The sequence below is a fragment of the Bombyx mandarina genome, chromosome 08, assembly GCF_030267445.1.
Source record: "Bombyx mandarina strain Sakado chromosome 08, ASM3026744v2".
In the NCBI taxonomy this organism is placed as follows: Eukaryota; Metazoa; Arthropoda; class Insecta; order Lepidoptera; family Bombycidae; genus Bombyx; species Bombyx mandarina.
This window is the reverse complement of record NC_143215.1, coordinates 896,889-923,481: the sequence shown is the minus strand read 5'-3', so window position 1 is coordinate 923,481 and position 26,593 is coordinate 896,889. Positions and strand designations below refer to the sequence as shown.

Below are 26,593 nucleotides of genomic sequence, written 5' to 3'. Positions count from 1 at the left end.
CCGAGTGTTGTGGCATCGATGCTCGGCGACGACGAGTCGTGGAAGGCGATGCTCGACTTCTGCGAGTGCACCATCTCGCAGAAGGAGGCGGCGGGGCGCGTGAGAGACGCGCAAGCCCGCCGCCGTCGAGCGGGGGCCAGGGAGGCGGACATCGCCCAAGCCCTGGCCCTCTAAGTGTTTCGGGTCCCCTTTACACGTCGGTCTGGGGACCGGCAAAGGGGGCCTAAGAAGACGACGTGCAAGCTGCTCTGCACGCGTTTTACGCAAGAGCATCCGGGTGATGGAAGGCCGGCTATCCTCGACCCACGCTGGTTTTGATCCAGCGGGGTATTCCGTAGGATAACCCATTCTAACCGGCGCCATCTAGGCGGGCTCCGGATAGCCTGCCGACCGAGAGGGCTGGTGGTCGTGGCGCCGACGACCACCGGTCCGGCGTCCCGAGGGGGAGGGTGATGGGAGAGATGTGCTCCGCACTAAACGCTTCACTTTCCCCCCTTTGCCTTTTCATGGGTTCTGTCTCATGCGAGGTTCGGACGCGGGTTGTTGAGCGACAGGAGGTTTTAGTCAGTTCGACTCCGACATGCCCCGCCCTTCATCCCCAGGGGAGGGCGGAAGTCCGGCGATTTCCTCCTGACCAAAAAAAAAAAAAAAAAAAAAACCTATTTCATTAGAAAAATTGGTACCTATCTGCGGGATAGGAACACCGGTAGGGTCGTATCGCTCGATATGAATGTACCGGACGTCTTAACCTATATGTGACGGATACGATACGTTAACCTCATTGTCGTCTGTTTTGTCTTCTGCGACAGTCCAAAGGAATTGGATCTATACGTGTAGATATTTTTTAGTAAAGATTAGGTAAAAAAATACATTCCAATTTAAAAGTCAATTTGGGCATAAACAATAAAACTGTAGATAACATCAAAACCGTTTATTCCATGATTCTTATATTGTTACAATTAAGTAGCCGATTATAATATGTACAGGAAGAGCAGGATAGTAGAGACACAAATATAGCTATTTAGCATAAAGAAGAACACTACAATAATAATGTACTCATAACATTATACAACCGCTACAAATATTTATTTTATATTATTTATAGAAGAACATTATTTGATATGGATACGATGAAGCAATTGAGCAATTTCATGATTACATAATGACGGAGCACATTAATTATTTACTATTTAAATCTTACATTTTGAATATGTAACATCCTTAAGCTTAATTTATTATTAATTTCTTAGAGAACGTTTTGTTTCTACCATCCTGGCTCACAGCTCTGCCTGTACATACCATGTTCTGAGACTTACCAATGTTAAACTAGATCAACTTATTCACAATTATATGTTGTGATATATGTTTCGTTAGATAGATATAATTCCGATATGAAAATTAACCAACATTCATCGCGCTACATTAAATATATTTGTTTTATTTATATACATTAACATCACTATTTTTGTCTTCACTTTTTTTACAGTTTATTTACATATTTTCCCGCGTCATAACCTAAAATTTACTTATTTATTTACAAAATCATTTTTATAAACTTTATTGATATATTTAATCGATATGTCAGTATGTACATCAAATGCGTATATTGATATTCTACAAGCACAATTTTGATTTCCTTTAAATTATTTGATATAACATATTTTTTTACACAATAACAGGCTTACGTTCTTTTATTTTGCACGAACAACTTTTTTTCTTAATAATCGAATTGTTGTTTTTGCTGAAAGACACCTCATTGAGTGACTTTGAGGAATGTCTGTGCTATAAGGAGGCGGTCTTTTCAGTCTGCGTGTTCTTCGAATCGCTAACATTGTTTGCGTTGTTACATTGTTTTGTTTCTTTTGCTTTTTCATCTTTGTTTATCTTCTCTTCCTTCCGTGTCGTGTCGTTGACGACTTGTCCGTTGGACAACTTGAACACGGCCGGATCCGTTTGCGTCTCTTTGTCGGCGCACGGTGGTTCTGTGAAGAGACAAATCGTCAATAACAAATGGGACTTTTTGGCGGGAACGCGAGGAGTGAAGTTGTGTGATTTGTTTTATTTTGTCTATATAGTGTTTCTTCAGGTTTAAATGTGTAATAATGGTGGTTTATTAACTGTTTAATATCTGTGAAAGTGCACAAATGTGGGAAAATGAAACAAAGCTGCTGAACGTAACTTCTCGGGTTCCTCCAAAAAGTCCACTGAAAAAATCTCAGTAAATGACCACCATTTTACTGCGATTATATTTCATCCCATATCATCTCATTTCATTAAATTTCATCCCAGTTGATTAATGTCTCAAATTAATCATCTTCATTTCATTTCACTCCATATTATAATTTTTCATAAAATTAAGAATATAATTTTAATTTGCAAAATTGATTTTATTGACATGATTTTTAGTTATTTTGGATTATTATTGTTATCATTCAAATATATTTTATTGGTATTGTTTTTAATTTGACATATTTAAATGGAATTGTTATAGCTTTATTACTATTATCATTTTCTAATTTTACTTTTCTACAATAGTTATTAACTTAGTTAGCTACATGTTAAAGATTTTATAATATGTTTAAAATAATATGTCTCACTCACAACCGCTACCACCAAATCCGAATACTTTTCCTGCTGGTCTTACTCAATGTGACGAATGTTTACGGTATTTTAAAGGTCTAAAAATTCATACAGGTAGAATCCACAAAGCTGAGTCAGTTCCAAATACCCTATGTCCTGGTTCATCGAGGGATAATAGGGTTTCCGTGGTCCCATTATGGAAGAAACTGAGCCTTTATAAAAACAATTCGCCGGTTGTTAAACGAGTTCCTCGTGGAGCCAGGGTTATGGTGGCCGAGGAACTTAAAAAAAACATTGATCAAGTTTTGCATGACAATAATGTCACAAGTTGGGAAGATCTTTTGTCATTTGCATATAGAATTTTGCATGTAGATAAACAGAGCAATAACTCCCATTCACTTACTAAAAAAATTAAGGATAATTGTAAGAATAATTCCAATAAGACTTTGTTGGATGATGGGGTAAATTATGACAAGCAACAGCGTCCATTTAATAAAGTTGCAAAATTTGAGGGGAAAGTAAGTGATGGAGATTTAAAGGGTGCCTCACAACTATTATTTTCATCAGATTCTCTAGCTCCGAATAATGCCGACACTCTTCTGGCGTTGAAGTCGAAACATCCTGCACCTTTAACACCTGTTAATGTGCCGCCACCACAGTCTTCCACAACTTTGCCTCGTGTGTCTTTTGATGACGTTCTCACCACAATTACATCTTTTAAAAACGGTTCAGCAGGCGGACTGGATGGTCTATCCCCGCAGCATTTCAAGGATTTAATCAATGTTTCTGCTGGTGATGTCGGGCGGTCTTTACTTAAAAGTATAGTCTCGCTTGTTAATTTAATGCTGGCGGGAAGTGTACCTGACAGTATCGCTGATATTTTGTATGGAGCGAATTAGCTAAAGAGCAACGGCTGCCACACTCTTCAAGCCGAAGTTAAACGTATTACTGCTTCACGGAAGAGATGGCAGGTTTGTGGTATCTCTCTGTGTGAGCTCAAAAGACTCCCTACGACTAATAATTACAGAAATTGTAATCTTGCGAGTTTGATTTTAATTACCTACACGATATTATTCGTTCACCGTGCAAGTAATTCCTGAACATTTGTTAGGTACCTATTTCATTAGAAAAATTGGTACCTATCTGCGGGATAGGAACACCGGTAGGGTCGTATCGCTCGATATGAATGTACCGGACGTCTTAACCTATATGTGACGGATACGATACGTTAACCTCATTGTCGTCTGTTTTGTCTTCTGCGACAGTCCAAAGGAATTGGATCTATACGTGTAGATATTTTTTAGTAAAGATTAGGTAAAAAAATACATTCCAATTTAAAAGTCAATTTGGGCATAAACAATAAAACTGTAGATAACATCAAAACCGTTTATTCCATGATTCTTATATTGTTACAATTAAGTAGCCGATTATAATATGTACAGGAAGAGCAGGATAGTAGAGACACAAATATAGCTATTTAGCATAAAGAAGAACACTACAATAATAATGTACTCATAACATTATACAACCGCTACAAATATTTATTTTATATTATTTATAGAAGAACATTATTTGATATGGATACGATGAAGCAATTGAGCAATTTCATGATTACATAATGACGGAGCACATTAATTATTTACTATTTAAATCTTACATTTTGAATATGTAACATCCTTAAGCTTAATTTATTATTAATTTCTTAGAGAACGTTTTGTTTCTACCATCCTGGCTCACAGCTCTGCCTGTACATACCATGTTCTGAGACTTACCAATGTTAAACTAGATCAACTTATTCACAATTATATGTTGTGATATATGTTTCGTTAGATAGATATAATTCCGATATGAAAATTAACCAACATTCATCGCGCTACATTAAATATATTTGTTTTATTTATATACATTAACATCACTATTTTTGTCTTCACTTTTTTGACAGTTTATTTACATATTTTCCCGCGTCATAACCTAAAATTTACTTATTTATTTACAAAATCATTTTTATAAACTTTATTGATATATTTAATCGATATGTCAGTATGTACATCAAATGCGTATATTGATATTCTACAAGCACAATTTTGGTTTCCTTTAAATTATTTGATATAACATATTTTTTTACACAATAACAGGCTTACGTTCTTTTATTTTGCACGAACAACTTTTTTTCTTAATAATCGAATTGTTGTTTTTGCTGAAAGACACCTCATTGAGTGACTTTGAGGAATGTCTGTGCTATAAGGAGGCGGTCTTTTCAGCCTGCGTGTTCTTCGAATCGCTAACATTGTTTGCGTTGTTACATTGTTTTGTTTCTTTTGCTTTTTCATCTTTGTTTATCTTCTCTTCCTTCCGTGTCGTGTCGTTGACGACTTGTCCGTTGGACAACTTGAACACGGCCGGATCCGTTTGCGTCTCTTTGTCGGCGCACGGTGGTTCTGTGAAGAGACAAATCGTCAATAACAAATGGGACTTTTTGGCGGGAACGCGAGGAGTGAAGTTGTGTGATTTGTTTTATTTTGTCTATATAGTGTTTCTTCAGGTTTAAATGTGTAATAATGGTGGTTTATTAACTGTTTAATATCTGTGAAAGTGCACAAATGTGGGAAAATGAAACAAAGCTGCTGAACGTAACTTCTCGGGTTCCTCCAAAAAGTCCACTGAAAAAATCTCAGTAAATGACCACCATTTTACTGCGATTATATTTCATCCCATATCATCTCATTTCATTAAATTTCATCCCAGTTGATTAATGTCTCAAATTAATCATCTTCATTTCATTTCACTCCATATTATAATTTTTCATAAAATTAAGAATATAATTTTAATTTGCAAAATTGATTTTATTGACATGATTTTTAGTTATTTTGGATTATTATTGTTATCATTCAAATATATTTTATTGGTATTGTTTTTAATTTGACATATTTAAATGGAATTGTTATAGCTTTATTACTATTATCATTTTCTAATTTTACTTTTCTACAATAGTTATTAACTTAGTTAGCTACATGTTAAAGATTTTATAATATGTTTAAAATAATATGTCTCACTCACAACCGCTACCGCCAAATCCGAATACTTTTCCTGCTGGTCTTACTCAATGTGACGAATGTTTACGGTATTTTAAAGGTCTAAAAATTCATACAGGTAGAATCCACAAAGCTGAGTCAGTTCCAAATACCCTATGTCCTGGTTCATCGAGGGATAATAGGGTTTCCGTGGTCCCATTATGGAAGAAACTGAGCCTTTATAAAAACAATTCGCCGGTTGTTAAACGAGTTCCTCGTGGAGCCAGGGTTATGGTGGCCGAGGAACTTAAAAAAAACATTGATCAAGTTTTGCATGACAATAATGTCACAAGTTGGGAAGATCTTTTGTCATTTTCATATAGAATTTTGCATGTAGATAAACAGAGCAATAACTCCCATTCACTTACTAAAAAAATTAAGGATAATTGTAAGAATAATTCCAATAAGACTTTGTTGGATGATGGGGTAAATTATGACAAGCAACAGCGTCCATTTAATAAAGTTGCAAAATTTGAGGGGAAAGTAAGTGATGGAGATTTAAAGGGTGCCTCACAACTATTATTTTCATCAGATTCTCTAGCTCCGAATAATGCCGACACTCTTCTGGCGTTGAAGTCGAAACATCCTGCACCTTTAACACCTGTTAATGTGCCGCCACCACAGTCTTCCACAACTTTGCCTCGTGTGTCTTTTGATGACGTTCTCACCACAATTACATCTTTTAAAAACGGTTCAGCAGGCGGACTGGATGGTCTATCCCCGCAGCATTTCAAGGATTTAATCAATGTTTCTGCTGGTGATGTCGGGCGGTCTTTACTTAAAAGTATAGTCTCGCTTGTTAATTTAATGCTGGCGGGAAGTGTACCTGACAGTATCGCTGATATTTTGTATGGAGCGAATTTGTGTGCTTTGATGAAGAGAGATGGCGGTATTAGGCCTATCGCTGTTGGCGGTACACTGCGCCGCATTGTATCCAAGCTTTGCTGCAAAGAGGTTCTGCCGATATTGAGTGGGATGTTCCGGCCGATACAGTTGGGCGTCGGTACAAAGGGCGGCTGTGAAGCTGCGGTACATGCGGCTCGCACCTTTCTTAAGGGGGGTGGTGCCGAAGTATTGGTGAAGGTGGATTTAAAAAATGCATTTAATTGTATCGATAGGAATGCTTTTCTCAAAGAAGTGAAGGAACACATACCATCTATCTACCCTTACCTTTATCAATGCTATGGTAATCCATCTAAGCTGGTTTATAAGGAGAACCTTGTGGAATCAGCGACGGGTTGTCAACAAGGCGATCCACTCGGTCCGGCGATTTTTTGTTTGGAAATACATCCAGTTTTGAGGGAGCTGAAGTCCAGCCTAAATTTATGGTATCTGGATGACGGAACATTGGGAGGGGATATTTCCACGGTCTTAAGGGATTTAGAATATCTAAAATCTGCTTTGGCCAGTTTGGGTTTAGAGCTCAATTTTGCTAAGTGTGAGCTTTTTATCAATGCCTCTTGTTGTTCCGTACCAGTTTCTGACGTTTTTGCAAAGTTTAATACAGCAGCACCCAACATAAAAGTTGTTGATGAGAACTCTCTGATGTTGCTGGGTGCTCCCATTTTGGATGGATCAATCGACGCGTATATTGATGAGCAGATTGATAAATTTTCTCAGTGTTCCAACAATTTATTTGAAATTAACTCTCATATGGATTTGTTCATCATAAGACACTGTCTATTCGTACCTAAATTTACATATGTGTTAAGATGTTCTTTCTTATGGAAACATAATAATAAACTTAATTCTTTGGATGAAATGATAAAAGGTGTTCTGTGCAAAATAATTAATTGTAATTTGGGTGACCTCTCTTGGGAGCAATGTGTCCTGCCAGTACATTTTGGTGGTATCGGCGTACGTAAAGCATCAGCTGTTGCGTTGCCGGCCTTTCTTGCTTCTGCACACGCCTCCTGTCTCATAGTCGGTAATGTTCTCAACCCTTGTTCCGTAGAGATTGTGGGTGTGTCGGAGGCTGGATCGGCCTGGCAGTCTTTGTGTCAGGTGGATTTTCCTACTTTACCGCATTTGCAGCGTCTTTGGGACACTCCGCTTTGTCAACGGATACAGCAACGGTTACTACAGTCATAAGATAACAGCGTGGACATTGCTCGTTTTCGCGCCGTTACCGAAAAGGAATCAAGTTACTGGCTTCAAGCCTATCCATCGTCCAATACAGGCACGTTGTTGGACAACAACGCTCTCTCGCTAGCTATTGGCTTACGGTTGGGGGCCCATATTAACGTACCACATTTCTGTGTCTGTGGCGAGTACGTCAATGAGCTTGGACATCACGGACTCTCGTGCCAGAAAAGCGCTGGGCGCATTCTAAGACACGCGTCTTTAAATGATATGATAAGAAGGGCGCTCACTACAGTCAATGTTCCGGCTGTCTTGGAACCCATCGGAATTTTGAGGTCAGATGGGAAAAGGCCCGATGGAGTCACGCTGATTCCATGGTCAGTTGGTAGGTGCCTGGTATGGGATGCTACTTGTGTGGATACTGTGGCTCCCTGTCATTTAGATGGTACTTCGTCCCGCCCCGGTTCAGCTGCAGCTTCAGCAGAAATTACAAAAAAGCGGAAGTATTCGGGTTTGGGGTCTTCTTATTCTTTTTTGCCTTTCGCGGTTGAGACGATGGGCCCTTGGGGCCCTGAAGCAAAGAAATTTTTAACAGAAATCTCCAAACGCTTGAAGGAGGTTACACATGATGCTAAGGCTGGCTGGTACTTTGCACAGAGAGTGAGTCTGGCTGTCCAACGAGGCAACGTAGCCAGTATCTTGGGGACTGTGCCTCCTTCAAGCGCGTTGGAAGATCTGTTCTACTGTGTGGGTTGAGTTATGTTAAATTATTTTGATTTGACTTTTTGTTAATAAAAAATAAATATAATTTAAATTACATATTTTTTAACTAAATTATTTAAGAATATAAAGTAAAATAAGACATGACTTAAAGGTCTTAGTTACCAGGTCATAAAATCTCTTAAAAAAAAATCAATAACAAATTGACTTTTTGGCGGGAACGCAAGGAGTGAAGTTGTGTGATTTGTTTTATTTTGTCTATTTAGTGTTTCTTCAGGTTTAAATGTATAATAGCGGTGGTTCATTAACTGTTTAATATCTGTGAAAGTGTACAAATGTGGGAAACTGAAACAAAGCCGCTGGACATAACTTCTCGGGATACTCCAAAAAGTCCACTGAAAAAATTTCAGTAAATCACCACCATTTTACTGAGATTATATGTCATCCCATATCATCTCATCTCATTTCATTTCATCCCAGTTGATTAATGCTCCAAATCAAATCATCTTCATTTAATTTTATTTCATTTCATTTCACTCCATATTATCATTTTTCATGAAAATAAGAAATAAAATATAAGACATGACTGAAGGGTCTTAGTTACCAGGTCATAAAATCACTTAAAAGAATCAATAACAAATTAGGTTACTTTTCGCGTAATCAGTACTCATTACTGTTGTTTGTGTCTACGCACCATTTATTTTATAAAATAGTTTCTTTCTATTGAAAAAAATCTACAACTCATCTTTACTTTACCGATATTGCTTATTTAATTCTCATTAATGCATCTAGAATGGCGTAGAATAATACAAAATAAACTATTGTTGCGGGGAGGTGGTCAAGAACCTCAGTATTAAGGAAACCGAAGCGAAAAGAAAAACAATGCATCTACAGTAATTTAATATAAAATCTTGTTACTGTTATTGCCATCAAAGGCAGACGAGCTTTCGATACCTAACTTTGCTAACATAATAAATAAGAGGGTTCGCTAAAACGATTATAAACAAAACTAAGCTTCATAAACTCTCGCTATACTCATATATAGTTAATCGCATTAAATTTAGGAACTTGCTTTCGTGTTACTCTCTAGTGACCTCAAAAACCATGAGTAAAGAGTGGAGTTGAATGGTTAAAGTACTCACTTTTGACTTGGATGTTTAGCGGATGCGGCGGAGGCGGCTTCCGGCTATACCTCACCGGCATGATGCTTTGACGCACGTTCCTCTCCGGACGGATGAGTATTATATACAGCTGAAAGCGAGACATTTACATTTATAATATAATCTGTCTTCATACATAGCTTGTGAATACTGTGTCTGTTAAGCCATTGCGTACGGCTATTACTCGTGAAGAGGTACAGGAATAGGGACTGAGTGTATAGTAGTATTACTAGCTAGGTATGTACCACCTGCCCGCTTTGCTTGCCTATATTTAATTTGACCTTAATGAAACCGCTATCAAACCTATCAGAATTAGCCGCTGGGCATATTTGAAGATACCTATATGAAGTTTCATCAAAAATGGTCAAGCCGTTTCGGAGTTTATAGGTAGCATACGTAATCTACTTTTAAATATACCTTTGGATAGATTACCTTCGGCGAGAACAAACAGATGAGCGTGACGCTCGCGCTCAAGGAGATGGTGACCGCCATGCTGGTGACCCTCAAAGGCACGTGGCTCGCGGTACCGAAGTATAACGGCACAAATGCCAACCAGATGACGCAGGTGGTGTACATTGTAAAACCTTTAAGAACAAAGAACTGGTGGAACTGGAAATTTTTTTACTGGTGGTAGGACCTCTTGTGAGTCCGCGCGGTTAGGTATCACCACCCTACCTATTTCTGCCGTGAAGCAGTAATGCGTTTCGGTTTGAAGGGTGGGGCAGCTGCTGTAACTATACTTGAGACCTTAGAGCTTATATCTCTAGGTGGCTGGCACATTTACGCCGTAGATGTCTATGGGCTCCAGTATTCAATTAACACCAGGTGGGCTGTGAGCTCGTCCACCCATTTAAGCAATAAAAAAAAACTACCAGGAGTTTCCATTTGTGAAGGTCCACTCTTATTCTCAGTCGTTGCACTCTAGATAGAGCGGTCGTGGTCATTAGTTCAGTGGTAGTGCACTTTATAAGACATCGCCTTTCCTCGGGTACTGTTTATACCGAAGTTCCCTAATCTATACTAATATTATAAAGAGGAAAGATTTGTTTGTTTGTTTGTTTCGAATAGGCTCCGAAAATACTGGACCGATTTGAAAAATTCTTTTTCCATTAGAAGCCGACATTGTCCCTGATGAACATAGGCTACTTTTTTTTCATTTTTTTTAATTTTATTATTTTGGTTTCATGTGTGTTTTAATGTTTCCGAAGCGAAGCGAGGGCGGGTCGCTAGTCTATTAAAATAATCTGAACGGCATATTATGTTGGTAAATTGGCAGTTGAGTTCGTGATCCATCTGGTAAAGTTATCGGAGCTTGTAGCATCACAACGTCTGGCCAACTTAAGACTGAAACTAGAAATCACGGGCTCGAAGTAGAAATTGACATAGTTATCTATCTACCTATCCGTGTGACTCAAAAACACCCTATCACACTCACAAATGTCTTCGGAAAGTTTTGGAGTTTCATATTACTTACATGATCTTGTTTTCTTGCAAGTAGCTCGTGAATACGTGTTATGTACTACATATTATTTCCTTTAAAATAATGTTTTTTTGCTGCGTTTGATCTTTGTCACAATGGTATCAGTTGCTACGTGTAGACTGGGCGATTTAACCTTTCATTATCGCACTTTTCATAAATTTGTTTATCCAAAAACACCTACTTTTCAAATAAATTGGCAGAGGACTATTCTAGATTTCCTACCTACGCTGGTAGCCTTTAGGGGCTATGCGAGCGTAACCGTGCGAGTAGGTGAGCTCACGGGGCTCTGACCTCAGTACGTTGCTAACACTAGCCCTATCAAGAGCAGTGCTTCGCAGAATCTACCACCAGATTAGAAACGCGACCCATTGAGAAGATCCAGCGAGAAACTCAGTGGGCTAGATATAACAAGACTATAAGTTACCTATAAATATACTTACGGAACGCAAATACCCATTTCTATGCAGAAATGTGCAGTTACCAAAATGCTATTAAAATGAGTGGCACGTAGCGCAGGCCGACATGTCAAAATCGAGAGTAATTGGAACCAAACCGCTTGTAATTGGTTTATCGTCATTGAAATTGTAGCGTAGTGACATTTTTGAAACCCACGGGAATGTGTTTGTCGTAAATGTGGTAAAATGTGAGGTGACTAGTGTAAAACCGCCCAATGGACTATAAATTTTCGAATAAATTTGAACAGGAATTCGAATAAATCTTTACTTATATTCTTAATCTGCTCAACACTTACACGTACGTTACAGCGAAAGAATAACATTGGGTGATAAAAATAAAAACCACAGAATTTATTAAATTTCGTGATTTCTTTTAGACTAATCTTGTAAACTAACATGGTTATTTTTCTTCCGTTTATTTTTGCCGCAAATGATACTTTGCAGTTCGGTGTGATTTTTCCTACCTTTATTGGCTGGTAGCCTTTTTTTCTCCTACCTATGCTGATAGCCTTGAGAGGCTATTTCAGCTTCGCCCTAATATGTGTAGGTAGCCCACGGGGCTCAAACTAGAGTGTTGTTAACTCTGACCCTAGCAAGAGCAATGCTTCGCAGATCTATCACCGGATTGGAAACGCGACCCACTGAGATGATCCGGCGAGAAACTCAGTGGGCTGTGTCTATGGGTTAATTCGCTCGTCGAGCCCTTCGTGACCGGTGCTTGTGGTGCCTAAAAGCACCGTTAATGGATCGGAGGCATCCGTAATGACGTGCTTTGGGCGACGTCGACTGTTTACCATCTGGTCTACAGGATCGGGTATGTAGTTTCCAGTGGCCACGACAAGAGGGTTCTCATGTCGTGCCGTCTTCTCGAAGTGAAGGTAGCCTAAGAGGTTATTCCAGCTTCGGGCGGACGGTGTCGGTATCAGGGGTTGGCCGTTTGCTAGCAAAACAAAACCGAGACTCAGGTCTCACGTCTCAAAGTGGATGCCATCTCTCTTATTCTGGTTTCTATTATCAGAGTAACCAACCTTAGGCCCACGAACTTGCCCAATCCAATGAAAAAAAAACAAAAACATGTGTGCAATTCACACGTGGTACAAGTGAAACCTTCAAAATTTTTGGCTTCAAGATAATGAGACGAATGTAAAATTTCGGGAAGAGGATAATTGGAGGTTTTACTAATGATCATAGTGATACAAAATTTGATAATTATTTTACGTTTTATTCATTTATTATTACATAGATTTATTCAGAATGAATTAGTTACGAATATTAGGTACGAAGCATAACACAAAGAGAACCACGAATATAAGAAACACTGTCTAATGCTTCCTATCTCATTTTCTCCCACGTTAAATCTTAATGAATCTATGTGTCTGTCTCTTTTTACTGTCGCTTTTTGTTTCATCGACTTTCAAATGACAACGGTGCTAAAAAAGTTTAAATTCAAAAAACATAAGACATCAAATTATCTGTTTCCCCAAACAGAGTAGACAATAACAGATAACAGAGCGTGCTTATTCACGCTCAAAACTGAAATCGGGTGTCTTATCCGGGTGAGACACGGGAAGACGATATTAAATGTAAACATTTGTTAGTTGGGCTACATTTATCAACGCGTTCGTACGAAAACAACCGTGAAATCGCAGGATTCGAGCCTAAAGGCTGCGTCTCATGACATGACACATTTCCATAAACTTTTTTTTAAATTTTATGACATGAATTTTATATTAGGCGGCAAAATTTCTGTGGACTAGCGATAATGTGTTCTGATTCTGAACACCTGGTTTTTGAAACTCAGTGAAACTTTTATTACAACGTCTCAAACTTTTTCGTCTGTGTGTTGCATGTCGCGTGACGGTCGGCCACGTAGTAAGGATAAAGTGAAAGGCGCTCGTCAGAGAAGCCAAGGCCAATATGGCGGCGCCTATAGTTCGCAGCAGCTGACCGTGTAGTGTATAGACTATTACTCATTTGTGCCAGTGCTCCACGCTATTTTGTTTGTTTTTGTTAGTGTTTAATGTAAATGTTGTTTGTCAGAGTTAAATGTCTATAATGTGAAAAAAAGTTTCATTTTTACCGTGGTTTCATAAAGCCTTTTTCTATAAATAGTCACTCACGAATGTATGTTAGCGCAGCAATGGCGTTTCATATACCTAAGGAAGGATATGTCGTGGCAATAAAGTTAAACAAGCGGTAGGCAGCGGCTTGGCTCTGCCCTTGGCATTGCTGAAGTCCATGGGCGACGGTAACCACTCACCATCAGATGGGCCGTATGCTCGTCTGCCTACAAGGGCAATGAAAAAAAGTATAATGATGCAGAAACGATCTCTTCACTGTGGATTTATGAAGCCTATCCATAATGGCGAGGTTAGCTCAAACAGTGCCTTAAATCTTTTACAGAGCAAGTAAATTCTCTTTGTAGAAGCTTTAGAAAAAATAGGCTTTTCACTTTTAGAGGTCATTTGTATAGTGTTCAAATCACGGTCGGCACCATTTCTTTAACATTCTGAAGTTCATGGAGAGATGAGCTGGAACTAAACTAGAACGCATCATTATAACGCCCGCCAAAAAGAAAATAAAGGGGAAGATTCACGGCATCGTTCACTAGAGTTTCAAACGAGGCTTGTGGAGAGTATTAAGTGGTAGGCAGCAGCTTGCCTGTGCTCCTGGTATTGCTGAAGTCCATGGGAGACGGTAACCACTCACCATCAGGTGGGCCGTATGCTCGTCAGCCTACAAGGGCAAAAAAAAAAACTACATAGACTTTAAAATGCTTTTGTCAAGTGTGCTACAACCCTAACAAACTAATGTCGCGCGATAAATCAAGCTGTCATTGAATCCCGCGGTCCCAGGCTCTGGCCTGGAATGACACTAATTTCGCCTAATGATTTAAACGTTCAACGCGATGATTCATCCGATGTCGCTTTGATATTTTTTACGAATTCGTAATCATAAAATTAGCGCACATTTTTCAGCATTAATAGTACCCTAACGGTTGAATTACGACAGTAATTTAATATACATTTTTTACAGCTTATGAAAGTCTCAAGGTTTTTTTTAAAAAAAATTAATTTAGAACACATTTGACAGGACCTTTTATTTTTATGCACTGCTTCTCCGAATGAAGCTATCCCTACTAAATCTCACACTCTTCATGCATACAAATTGTTTTAAAAGAAATCTTTTTTTCTTCAAATTTTCTAATACCCATAGGGCTGTTTCGTTAATATTTTGAGAGATATGAATAATGTGCTAATTAATGTTCGAATTACTCAAGGCAATTTTGCGTTCAATCGTCCTATCTACGAGTATATCTGGTGTGAAGAATTCCGTATTCCTGTTCGAAGGGCCGGCAATAACCCAAATGCGATCGGGATGTAGGCCTCGTGATTTAGCAACTTTATTGTTGTAAATCTTATATTAGGATAGCTGTTTGTTGCCCTTTCAGATTCCGAAACTCCTGCCATTTTATATTTGAGTAAATGAACCAACGGTCTCACAACACATCTGATGCTCAGTTGCTACTAGCACTCAAAAACACCACAACTTTCATATTGAGATTCTATGTATCAGTTGTTTGGGAAACACAGCAATACCGTCCAGTGCGAGTTTGTTAACGTTCTCGATAGCGTAAAAGTTAACTCACATTTGTATGGAGTTGGAACGTTTGCCTACGTTTGCCGCTAGGAGTGCTGTTCCAACTCCATACAAATTTGAGTTAACTTTCACGATATCCAGAACGTTAAAAAACTCACACTAAGCACACTATTGTCGTGAACATTTATCATGCCCTACTACTAGCATTGCATATTTGATTTAGGTAGATAAGGATATATCTATCAAGAATACTAGTACTTCATGAAGGCTTCACATCTATGTACATATACCCATCATACACACTCACCTACCTAACAATGGCTGAACAGTAATACAATGATATAACAGCTGGGGAAACTATGAATATATGTACATACATGATTATTGGGCCTATGTGATGTACTTTGTATTGTGTATGTAAATATTATAACAGATACTCAACTCCCAAGTTAGGACCTAAAAGAACCTCAATACAATAAAATGCATTTCCGCAATCAAACATCCGGTTGTAACGTAAATGATAGTCGCAATTAGAAGCGTAGAGCATCGACAGTTAATAACCTGCGTGGCTTTGTCTTCCAACAATAGAGCCAGAACAATACTATACCAGACAATGCTGTGTACTTATTCTAATGAGAGGCGTGAAGAGAATTGAATTCTATAGGACTGGTTGGGTATTTCGTAGTCTAATAAGCCGCCATTAGTACCTTTTGTCCCCCTCACTTGTGCTAATAGCCTCGAGAGGCTATACCAGCGTTGCCCTAGTGTGTAGGTGAGCATTCGGGGGCTCAAGCCGGAGGTGTTGCTAACACTGGCTCTAGCAAGAATCTTCTTCGCACAATCTACCACGGGATCGGAAACGCGACCCATTGAGAAAATCCAGCGAGAAGCTCAATGGGCAGTGGGTTCATTTACTCGCCGAGCCCATCGAGGACGGTGACCGGTGCTTGAGGTACCTAAAAGCGCCGTTAATGGATCGGGAGGATCTGTAATGGCGTATTTAGGGCTTAGCACCTTAGAACCTACAGTCGCGCATATTTAGTGTGTCTATTTCCACACATTTTTTGTACTAGTTACCGACCGATTGAATTCGAAAAATTACGATTTATGTAAACGTTCCGGTCTACTTCGGGTTTGTCAAACCTCAATACAACAGTTATATTAGTCTAAGATTACTATGAAATTGAAACTCCAGTATGGGTGACAGTTTAAGCACCTATGATTTCTGAGCGCTATGACATGTCCTTCTTCAAACGAGGCTTGCGGAGAGTACTTTATGGTAGGCAGCGGCTTGGCTCTGCCCCTGGCATTGCTGACGTCCATGAGCGACGGTGACCACTTACCATCAGGTGGGCCGTATGCTCGTCTGCCTACAAAGGCAATATAAAAAAAAAAATCTGTAGTGTCAGATAGTCGGAAACTCTGCTTGAGAATATTTAAAGATAGTCTGATCATCAATGAACTTTCTTTATTGTTTACACAAAGCATTGATTCGGAGCTATTATTATATTATAATATTTTGATTATTAGTCTAAGAAAGAATACTGTCCTTTTAATTGTTTTGTTTCTTATTCAAATCTAATTTGAATGTGAATTATACAGGATAAGTGTTGCTGTACAAAAGAGATACCTTCCATTTAATTGACGTCAATGCTCAAAGATCGAATTGAGCATTTGTATGTGTTTCAAGCGTGTTATTTGATCGATGCCATAGGAAGAGTTCAGTGAATAGAAAACCATTTTAATTGGCAAAGCTAAGCGTAAATATGCTATGAATATGAATATGCTGTATATTCCGACCATACTCAGCATTGAGTAAACAGAATAATAGTCTTAATACTGTATATTGCAACAATATTCTTGTTATTATTTAATTAATACATTTAAAATAAAAGCTCGTATGTGTTTGAATGTCTTTGATTGAAACATTGACTCTAGTCATGCAAGTAAAACACTATTATTAGTCTGGCGTCACTTATGAATGTGCAGAGGCGGAGGTTACAGTGAAAGGCGTTAGCGATTTTGTAGAAACATAATTAAATCTTCATTTTGATGGTTCATTGGGCGTTCACTTTCACTTTTGCTATCTTATTTCAAGTAACTGTTTTTTTATTGCTTAGATGGGTGGACGAGTTCACGGCCCATCTGGTGTTAAGGTGTTACCGAGACCCATACACATCTAGAACGAAATGCCGCCAGCCAACTTGAACACGAGTTCTAAGGTTTTTACAGTACAGTACAGTTTTTACAGTACAACAGTTGCCCTACCCTTCAAACCGAAACGCATTACTCAATTTTAGTATAGCATTTACTAGCGACCCACCCTCGCTTCGCTTCGGAAACATTAAAACACACATGAAACCAAAAAAATAAAATAATTTTTTTTTTTAAAAAAGTAGCCATGTTCATCAGGGACAATGTCGGCTTCTAATGGAAAAATAATTTTTCAAATCGGTTCAGTAGTTTCGGAGCCTATTCGAAACAAACAAACAAACAAATCTTTCCTCTTTATAATATTAGTATAGACTAGCGACCCGCCCTCGCTTCGCTTCGGAAACATTAAAACACATGAAACCAAAAAAATAAAATAAAAAATAAAATAAAAAAGTAGCCTATGTTCATCAGGGACCATGTCGGCTTCTAATGGAAAAAGAATTTTTCAAATCGGTCCAGTAGTTTCGGAGCCTATTCGAAACAAACAAACAAACAAATCTTTCCTCTTTATAATAATATTAGTATAGATTAAATTTTAAATTTCAATAAACAGGTCGAAACATTAAGATAAAAGTAAAAAAAAAACACAATATGTTTAAATGTAATTTTTGTAAAAGGGCTCCCTCAACCCTATATTTTGCATTAGGTGGAGAAATTAGCAGCAAAATACCAGCAACATGGTGTTATGTAGGCGTGTGCTCACTTGTAACAAGAACTATCAGTATCAAGGACATATAGTGGACTTGTTACAGTGCTGCCGCCTCAAAAACATCTTAAGGAACTGCTTGAAATTCATTGTTTGCAAGGTATTCTTGTTGTAATTGGGTTCTGACCCAATTCAATTGAACATGAGCTGGCGTGGGCGGACTCTAATTGTTTTTCTGAATATTCAATTAAAACAAACCTTCGGACCGTGACTCGTTACCGATAGTTTTGATTTAATTTGGAAGGTGCGTGACTTAATTTTAGAACGGACACTGATTGTGGATTGTGGACGCCCAATTAGGATACTTCAAACTGATTTAATTTAGGGATTTCAACGATTACGCGAGTAAAAACGATATTGGTCCACGTTGCATTTTGTAATTCATCTGTGTGCTTCTTACGAGTTTTTTAACGTTCTCGATAGCGTAAAAGTTAACTCGATTTGTATGCAGTTGGAACAGCGCCCCTAACGGCAAACGTAGACAGACGTCAACTCCGTTGCATTGCATGTTCTGCGGTTTTTTAAAATTATAGCGATTTAGTCATCAATACTATGAGAACTACAAAATTGTCTTCATGGTTTGCTGCGAGTAAAGTCCCCTAATGTTAGTCATAATTGAAATTTTCACCTTGAACTATCTTCAAACAAATATATGTCATGGTTAGAGAGATTATGTCGTAAAGTTGATTAAAGTAAACTTACCAATGTGCTTGCTCTCGTTGAAAGCCTCTGGAATCTTCCTGGTGAGAACGGCGTAGACAGTACAGATGAGAATTAGTACGATGGGATAGAAAAACGCTATCATGTATGAAGCATCTACGTAGGAGTCGCAAACTAGCATGTTGTCTTCTCTGGTCGGGTAGTGGAACATCGCTCTGGCTGGGGCCACTATCATCCAGACTACCACTATAAGTACCTGTAAGAAATGTTTCGAATGGCTAAAAAGTTACTGGTGGTAGGACCTCTTGTAAGTCCGCACGGGTAGGTACCACCACCCCGCCTATATCAGCCGTGAACCAGTAATGCGTTTCGGTTTGAAGGGTGGGGCAGCCGTTGTAACTATACTGAGACCTTAGAACTTATATCTCAAGGTGGGTGGCGCATTTACGTTATAGATGTCTATGGGCTTCAGTAAGCACTTAACACCAGGTGGGCTGTGAGATCGTCCAACCATTCAAGCAAAAAAAAAAAAAGTTGTTAGATGGGAGCTCGTCTGAATTAGCTAATGATAGTTACTATTGCCCATAGGTTTCGGAAATTTTAAGGACAGTCGCTGTCTACCGTTGAATACTCTCCACAAGCCTCGTTTGAAGAAGGTCACGTCATAGCGCTCGGGAAACACCGTGGAGGGGAGCTCATTCCAAAGCCGGATGGTACGTGGCAAAAATATCTCTGGAAACGCACTGTGGATGAACGCAGTGGCTCTAGGTAGTATGGATGAACTCTACTCCAACTCAATTTCAAACAATTCCTCAGAGCACTCTGAGTGATGAGCACGCTTTAGAGATATGTTTAGAAATTCATGTACTTTGGTCGATCTATTCTCGCAGCGAATGTCCTGGGATTTTTAAAATGATCTTCAAGAAAGTTTATTGTAACTTGGATATGGTTCTAGAATTGTATATTTTAGGTGTAGTCTACTATGTAATTGCAATACGACAATTCCTCGATCAATTATTTTAAGGTGGTCTGCATTTACGTGGTAGGAAAAATACCGGCAACTTGATAGTGAAACGTGTGGCACTCCACCTAGTTGTGCTGGTACCAAAAAACTACTACTATGTTAAAAATAATTGTAAATAGACATGCTCTAACAAAAACCGACATCAAATAGAAAAAAAAGATATTCCAAAACAAATTAATATAAACTAAAAACAATAATCATCGCAATCGGTTGGCGTGATATTGAGTTATTTATCTATTTGTCACGCACGTACTTTATACAAATGTAAGATTTGGTTTTCTCATGGATACCATTATCAGAACTGGACTAATTGGAAATCGGAACAGAAGGGAAGCGTCAGCTTTCTAATAAAAAAAGAATCATCAAAATCGATTCACCCAGTCAAAAGTTATGAGGTAACAAACATAAAAAAAATTTGTCGAATTGAGAACATCCGCCTTCTTTGAAAGCGGGTAAAAAAAAGCGGCAAGTTATTGTCAAATTTTAAACCTGCCAAAAAGGAAGCCCATACCTGAATGGACACAAGTCCGGCGCATATAGCTAGTTGGGAAGTTGGAGATATGAGGATAGGTCTTTTTGCTGAATGTTTACTGGCATTGAATATCCTGGAGATTCTGTTTGTCTTGGTGAGGAGAGCGGCGTAGATGACCGTAAAGCAGAAACCGGTGCCGAATCTATAATAAATACGATATTAGATAAGAAATAAGAGGCGATGGAGGAAACAGCTAGCTTAGACATGGATTATTTAGTGTACTCTAAAACTCTGATTAAAAACAGCAATGACCAAGCCTTTATAAGAAATAACTACTACTACTGCTGAGCTGGCGCTATGACCCCGAAGTGGGGCTTGGCCTCGGACAATAAGCTTTGCCATTAATCCCGGCGCTGTGCAACACCTTGCCAGTCCGACACTTGGAGCTTTGTTACGAAACCGACAAGAAAACAGAAACGATCCGATCTCATAATCGACGACCCAAGGCATGGAATTATAAGAAATAAGCTATGCCATTATCAATGTCAAGGTATTACTGACGAAAGACTTTTTATTTAAAATTACTGGACTAGACATCTACGACGTAAATGGGCTCCAGTAACCACTTAACACCAGGTGGGCTGTAAGCTCGTCCACCCACCGAAGCAATAATTTTTTTTTTAATAAGTTCCTACTGGGTCTACAAAACAACTAGAGGGAAACTTTTGCCGAATCTCCAAACGATCTTCTTTGCTCAGTGGAAATTCGAATTTAATTGTTTGGAAATTGGGAACACTTGAACTATTTATATGGCGGATATTTATTATTGGGTAATATATACTGCTAGAGATATGATATCACTATATGTAGCAGTAACCTAAAGTAACATAAAAATAACTTTTACACTTATTTAATTAAACATAACAAGCCGCATAGACATCAGATTCAATTACTTAGTCGAAATAGCGAAAGAAATTAATGTGTTCCGGCAGAATAAAGGATCGGTTTGCATGTCGAGTGCCCTCCCACGGCACGCGTTTATATAAACTCTCAACTAGTTCGTCTTATGGTAGTTATAATGTTTACACATGGCGATACGATTTCATTACGATTTTTTTATCTCGTGATTACGCTCAGCAAGTAATAAAATTAAATGTAGTTCTTAATAAATATGTAAGAGGCGAATCGTGAGAATTCTTTAACACAACTTTGTGAAATTAAACAAAGCATTGAAATCCGTTAATTGTTAATAAGCTTGGTTACTCATGGTAGAGGGCTAAATTGGGAAATATATTTAATTTTGTGGTATCGCACAACGATGTACTTATGGTTAATTTTGTGTAATGTTAATTTCGTTCACTAACTACGGAATAATAAAATCACAAGCGACTTTGAAGTCCTAGTTTGCATATTAGGGACATTCTCTTGAACTTCGCTAGCCAGATGAGCTGCGAATCATTCTCTTCAACTATACCGAGAAACAAAAAGCAAACAGTTGCAATGCCATCGATAGAATTGAATAAAAAATTTATTATCGAACATCGTATTGTAATCGGATACTGTAAATGTCTGAAGTGACATCGTATTCGAGTCTGAGGACCGTACGTTTGATAAGTACTCCGTTCGCTGAAATGCGCTCTGCCATCATGCAGCCAATTTATTGGATCTTAGCACAGGAACGTATTAGGGAGGCATTAAAAGTCAACATGAGAATAATAGTGAATAATATTGCATTATTTCCAATAAGATTTGAAATTATATTCAATCCTTGATTCCTAGAGCATATATTGATACTGAATGTGTTTATATGATTTCGTTTTCACGATCTATGGGCATATTAAAATATAGTTTTACGACTTATTGAAGTTCCTAGTTTATTACTTTAATATTTCTGCTTCGGAGTATGTCATACTGAGTATGGTCCCGACAACGTTCTTAGCGGTATCTACATCCAGTCTATTTCCTATGCAATTGCTGTTTCGGCATTATGTCTGATAAGGCGTTATTTGCCATAGCATGATGTATATTGGCTTTACAGAGTACGTATTTTTATACAAATACTAGCGACCCGCCCTCGCTTCGCTTCGGAAACATTAAAACACACATGAAACCAAAAAAAAAAAAATAAAAAAAAGTAGCCTATGTTCATCAGGGACAATGTCGGCTTCTAATGGAAAAAGAATTTTTCAAATCGGTCCAGTAGTTTCGGAGCCTATTCGAAACAAACAAACAAACAAATCTTTCCTCTTTATAATATTAGTATAGAAAAGAATTAAAGGCTAGAGGTAGGCAGCGGCTTGTCTCAGACCCTGGCATTGCTGACGTCTATGGGCGACCGTGACCACTTACCATCAGGTGGGCCGGATGCTCGTCTGCCTGCAAAGGCAATAAAAAAAAGAATAATATTTCTTAGACCTGAATTCGTTCCCTAACAGAAACGTTGTCTTGCGGTCTACGAAATAATGAAATGGATTCACTCGGCAACTGATACAAAGCGCAGATGTAGCTGGTTTATAATTCACGAAAGAAAATCAAATGGACCGCAGTGGAAAATGTAACACAAATTTCTCTTAAAATTTCTACGGTATATCAGCCTACTAGGCTCTGTTTATGAGTCGCTCGTTACAAAGATTTGGTAATAAAAAAACATCATTAACCGACTACACTAAGAAAAAGCAGGCATTTTACTGGTGGTAGGACGTCTTGTGAGTCCGCACGGGTAGGCACCACAGCTAATTCTCCCGTGAAGCAGTAATGCGTTTCGGTTTGAAGGATGGGGCAGCCGTTGTACTGTACTGAGACCTTAGAACTCATATCTCGAGGTATGTGGCGGCATTTATGTTGTAGATGTCTATGGGCTCCGGTAACCACTTAACATCAGGTAGGCCGTGAGCTCATCCACCAACCGACGCAACAACAAAAAATAATTGAATCCTGTATTTAAAACAGTTTTCATTACCAACGAAGAAAGAAGAGCTCTTGGTCATGATAAATATTTACTGTAACCCATGGACTTCAAGAAATGTATAAAAGTCAAAATAAAGAACTAAACAAAGCAATGTTTTTCCCGAAGCTGTGACCCCAAATTTATCTGCCTAGCTTTTGAGGCAATACCTGAACATCACGTCTATGAATTTCACGGATAACCTGAGATTACAGACACGCGCGGAATACAAATCAAGATTCAAGCATGTAGCTCTGTATCGTCTTGTTAGGACGTGTGCAAAATGGCTGACATTTTACTCTGTGTTTTATGAGATTAATATCAGATGAGTAGTTTCAAGCGCTTACACTTTAACCGGGAAATATACTATTTGAGCCTTGTTCTGAGAAAACAAGTACAATAGTCTGAGAATATATATGAATTTTTTTTTTTTTTTTTTTTTCCTACCTATGCTGATAGCCTTGAGAGGCTATTTCAGCTTCGCCCTAACGTTAGTAGGTGAGCTCGCGGGGCTCAACCGGAGAGTTGCTAACACTGACCCTAGCAAGAGCAGTGCTTCGCAGAATCTACCACCGGATCGGAAACGCGACCCACTGAGAAGATCCGGCGAGAAACTCAGTGGGCTGTGTCTATGGGTTAGTTCGCTCGTCGAACCCTTCGTCGCGAGCGACGGGTTCGACGAGGACGGTGACCGGTGCTTGTGGTGCCTAAAAGCACCGTTAATGGATCAGGAGGATCCGTAATGACGTGCTTTGGGCGACGTCGACGGTTTACCATTCGGTCTACTGGGTCGGGTATGTAATTTCCAGCGGCTACGATGAGAGGGTTCTCATGTCGTGCCGCCTTCTCAAAATGGCGCAGCGATGCCGACTGTAGATACTTACTAAGGGAGTCGAGCTCCAGGTCGTCGTGGAGATCCACATTCCTAAGGAACCAAGGCGCTCCGACGGCTATCCTGCAGAATCGTGATTGAATAACCTGAAGGGATTTCAAGTTGGTGCGGGCTGCGTGAGCGAACACTACGCTTGCATACGTCATGACGGGGCGTATACAAGTTTTGTAGAGAGTTACCTTATTACGGAGGGACAGTTTGCTTCGACTACAAAGCATTGGATAGAGTCGTCCTAGAATAAACGCGGCGCGGTCGCGTACCGTTTTTATATGGGGACGGAATGTCATCCCTCTGTCGAGGGTGACGCCTAGATATTTGACCTTCGAGACCCACGGAATGGGCTGGCCAAAGAGAGTGATGGGACTAACGGCGGAGGTGTTTGCGCGCCTACTACGGAGTGGGATGCTCGAAGTGATGTTCGGAGGGCGACCCCTTTTGAAGAGCACCGCTGCGCTTTTCGTGGGGTTGATGTCTATTCGCCACTTCCGGAACCACTGTCCCAGGGTGGCTACTGCGATCTGGAGTCGCCGATGAAGCAGCGACATCTTCCTACACGAGTAGTAGATAGCCGTGTCATCGGCGAAGAGCGCTAGATGGGTCTCCGGAGACCGGGGTATATCATTGATATACAAACTAAATAATAACGGGGAGAGCGCGGAGCCTTGCGGGACTCCGGCGGTCAGTTGACGGGGACGAGAACGAGTTCCCTCTACTCGACATCGAAACGAACGGTTCGACAAGAAGTCTCGTATGATGAGCACGAGTCTGTCTGGCACTCCCATGTTGTACAGTTTATAAATTAAACCGTTGTGCCAGACTTTGTCGAACGCCTTCGCGATGTCGAAGAAGAGGGCGCCGGTCGGGATTTGTTTACGCCTATTTAGTCCTATCAGAATGTGCTCCGTGAGGCGGTGCACTTGTTGTACGCACGAGTGTTTTGAGCGGAATCCGAACTGTTCGTCAATGAGAATTTTGTTCGCGGTAACAAAATCCCAGAGGCGTTTCCTAAGGAGCCGTTCGTAAATTTTTCCTATCGTCGAGAGGAGACTAATCGGACGGTAACTAGAAGTTTCGTTTGTCGGTTTGCCCGGCTTATGTATACCGATAACGTCCGCTTCTTTCCACACCGCGGGAAAGATGCAGTGCGTCATAGCGGCATTTAAAATTGTAGCCAACATTGCTATCAGTTGGACTGGCAAAAATTTTAGCGCGCGGTTGTGGATGCCGTCGGAGCCGGGTGCCTTCCTAGGTTGGAGGTTGTGGATCGCGTCTCTAACTTCGTCAGTGGTAATGGGGGGTAACGCGTCCGAGGGCGGCAGGGAAGCTCTGCGCTCGACCTCCCTGTCGACTAACTCGGTGTGTTCGGGGTCCGCGTGTTGGGTGCTGGTGGTGCACTGCTCTTGCAGTGCATCGGCCAGCAGCTCAGCCTTGTCATCGTCATCGAATGCCGGTGGTTGGCCTGAAGGGCGTACGAGGGGAGGCATAGTAGCGGTAGTTTCGGATTTGAGAGTCCTAGCTAGTCGCCAGTATGCTTGGTGGGAGGGCGCGAGTTGTTCTAGATAACTATGCCAATTATCGTTACGCGCGTCGCTTAAGCGGGAGTGGACTTCGCGTTGTAGACGACGCATCCGAATCCGGTTTGAATGCGTGGGAAGACGATCGTAGGCCCGGATTGCCGCGTTCCTAACTCTTAAGAGATTCCTAAGATCGGGGGACAGTCTGATGCGGTGGAAGCTGTCCTCCACATCGACTTCTTTAGAAGATCTAATGATCGCGGAAGATATGTGATCGGTAATGATGTTTATGGATTCGACGGTGTCCTCGGGGGATAGATTCGAATCCGGGCCGTAAGGGAGGATTGGCGGAGCGGTGTCGGCTAGGCACGTGCCCAGCTTATTCCAATCCACCATGGTCCTCGTAACAGTGACTGGGTTGTGGGGGCGACCGAGCTGCATAACGACAGGTCGGTGGTCTGAGTCGAGCTCTGACATTGCTTCGATGGAACGCAAGCGCAGAGTTACGTTCCTAAGCAATGCCAGGTCTATAGTGCTCGGACGGAGCGCGATGTTATACGGATAACATGTTGGAGTTGGGGGACCGACTATTTCAAAGGTGAGGTCGTCTATAAACGCGTCGAGACGCCTACCGTTAACGTTAGTACGATGGCAGTTCCACCTAGTGTGGTGGCAATTTAAATCGCCTGCCAGGATGACGGAGTCTCCCATGCCGAACAGTGACTCGATGTCACTGCTCAGAAGGGGCTTGTCCGGGGGGAGATAAACGGATGTATATATGAAATGATTCCATCGTCTCCTTATTAGTATCGTGCATTCTGCCACCAGAGCCAAATTCATTCCTAGCCTAGAAATCTTTGCGCTCATCTCATAATATCATTACTGCTTCACGGCAGAAATAGGCAGGGTGGTGGTACCTACCCGTGCGAACTCACAAGAGGTCCTACCACTAGTAAGGTATTTAGAATAAGAAAATATTAATTTTATCGGATGTGTTTCTAACTTTTCGCAAACAATGT

The 26,593-nt window shown here is 40.0% G+C and overlaps 1 protein-coding gene and 1 pseudogene across 2 annotated transcripts in view; one reads left to right on the top strand and one right to left on the bottom strand.

The window, feature by feature from the left end:
• Positions 1–1,642: 1,642 nt before the first annotated feature.
• The window catches only part of LOC114244983 (metabotropic glutamate receptor 2), a 189,942-nt gene continuing 164,991 nt past the window's right edge, over positions 1,643–26,593 (bottom strand). Inside the window, exons 13-17 of one of the 2 annotated variants that reach the window (XM_028176982.2) lie at positions 20,264–20,426; positions 18,771–18,984; positions 10,046–10,197; positions 9,596–9,704; positions 1,643–1,982 (exon numbers count right to left, since the gene is read on the bottom strand). In XM_028176982.2, the coding sequence (XP_028032783.2) occupies positions 1,783–1,982; positions 9,596–9,704; positions 10,046–10,197; positions 18,771–18,984; positions 20,264–20,426 (838 nt within the window). In that variant the 3' untranslated portion in view covers positions 1,643–1,782. Of the gene's footprint in view, positions 1,983–4,674; positions 5,019–9,595; positions 9,705–10,045; positions 10,198–18,770; positions 18,985–20,263; positions 20,427–26,593 lie in introns of those variants that run through there. The other variant, XM_089728980.1, reaches the window with a different exon arrangement.
• On the top strand, positions 5,508–8,514 carry LOC149502400 (uncharacterized; annotated as a pseudogene).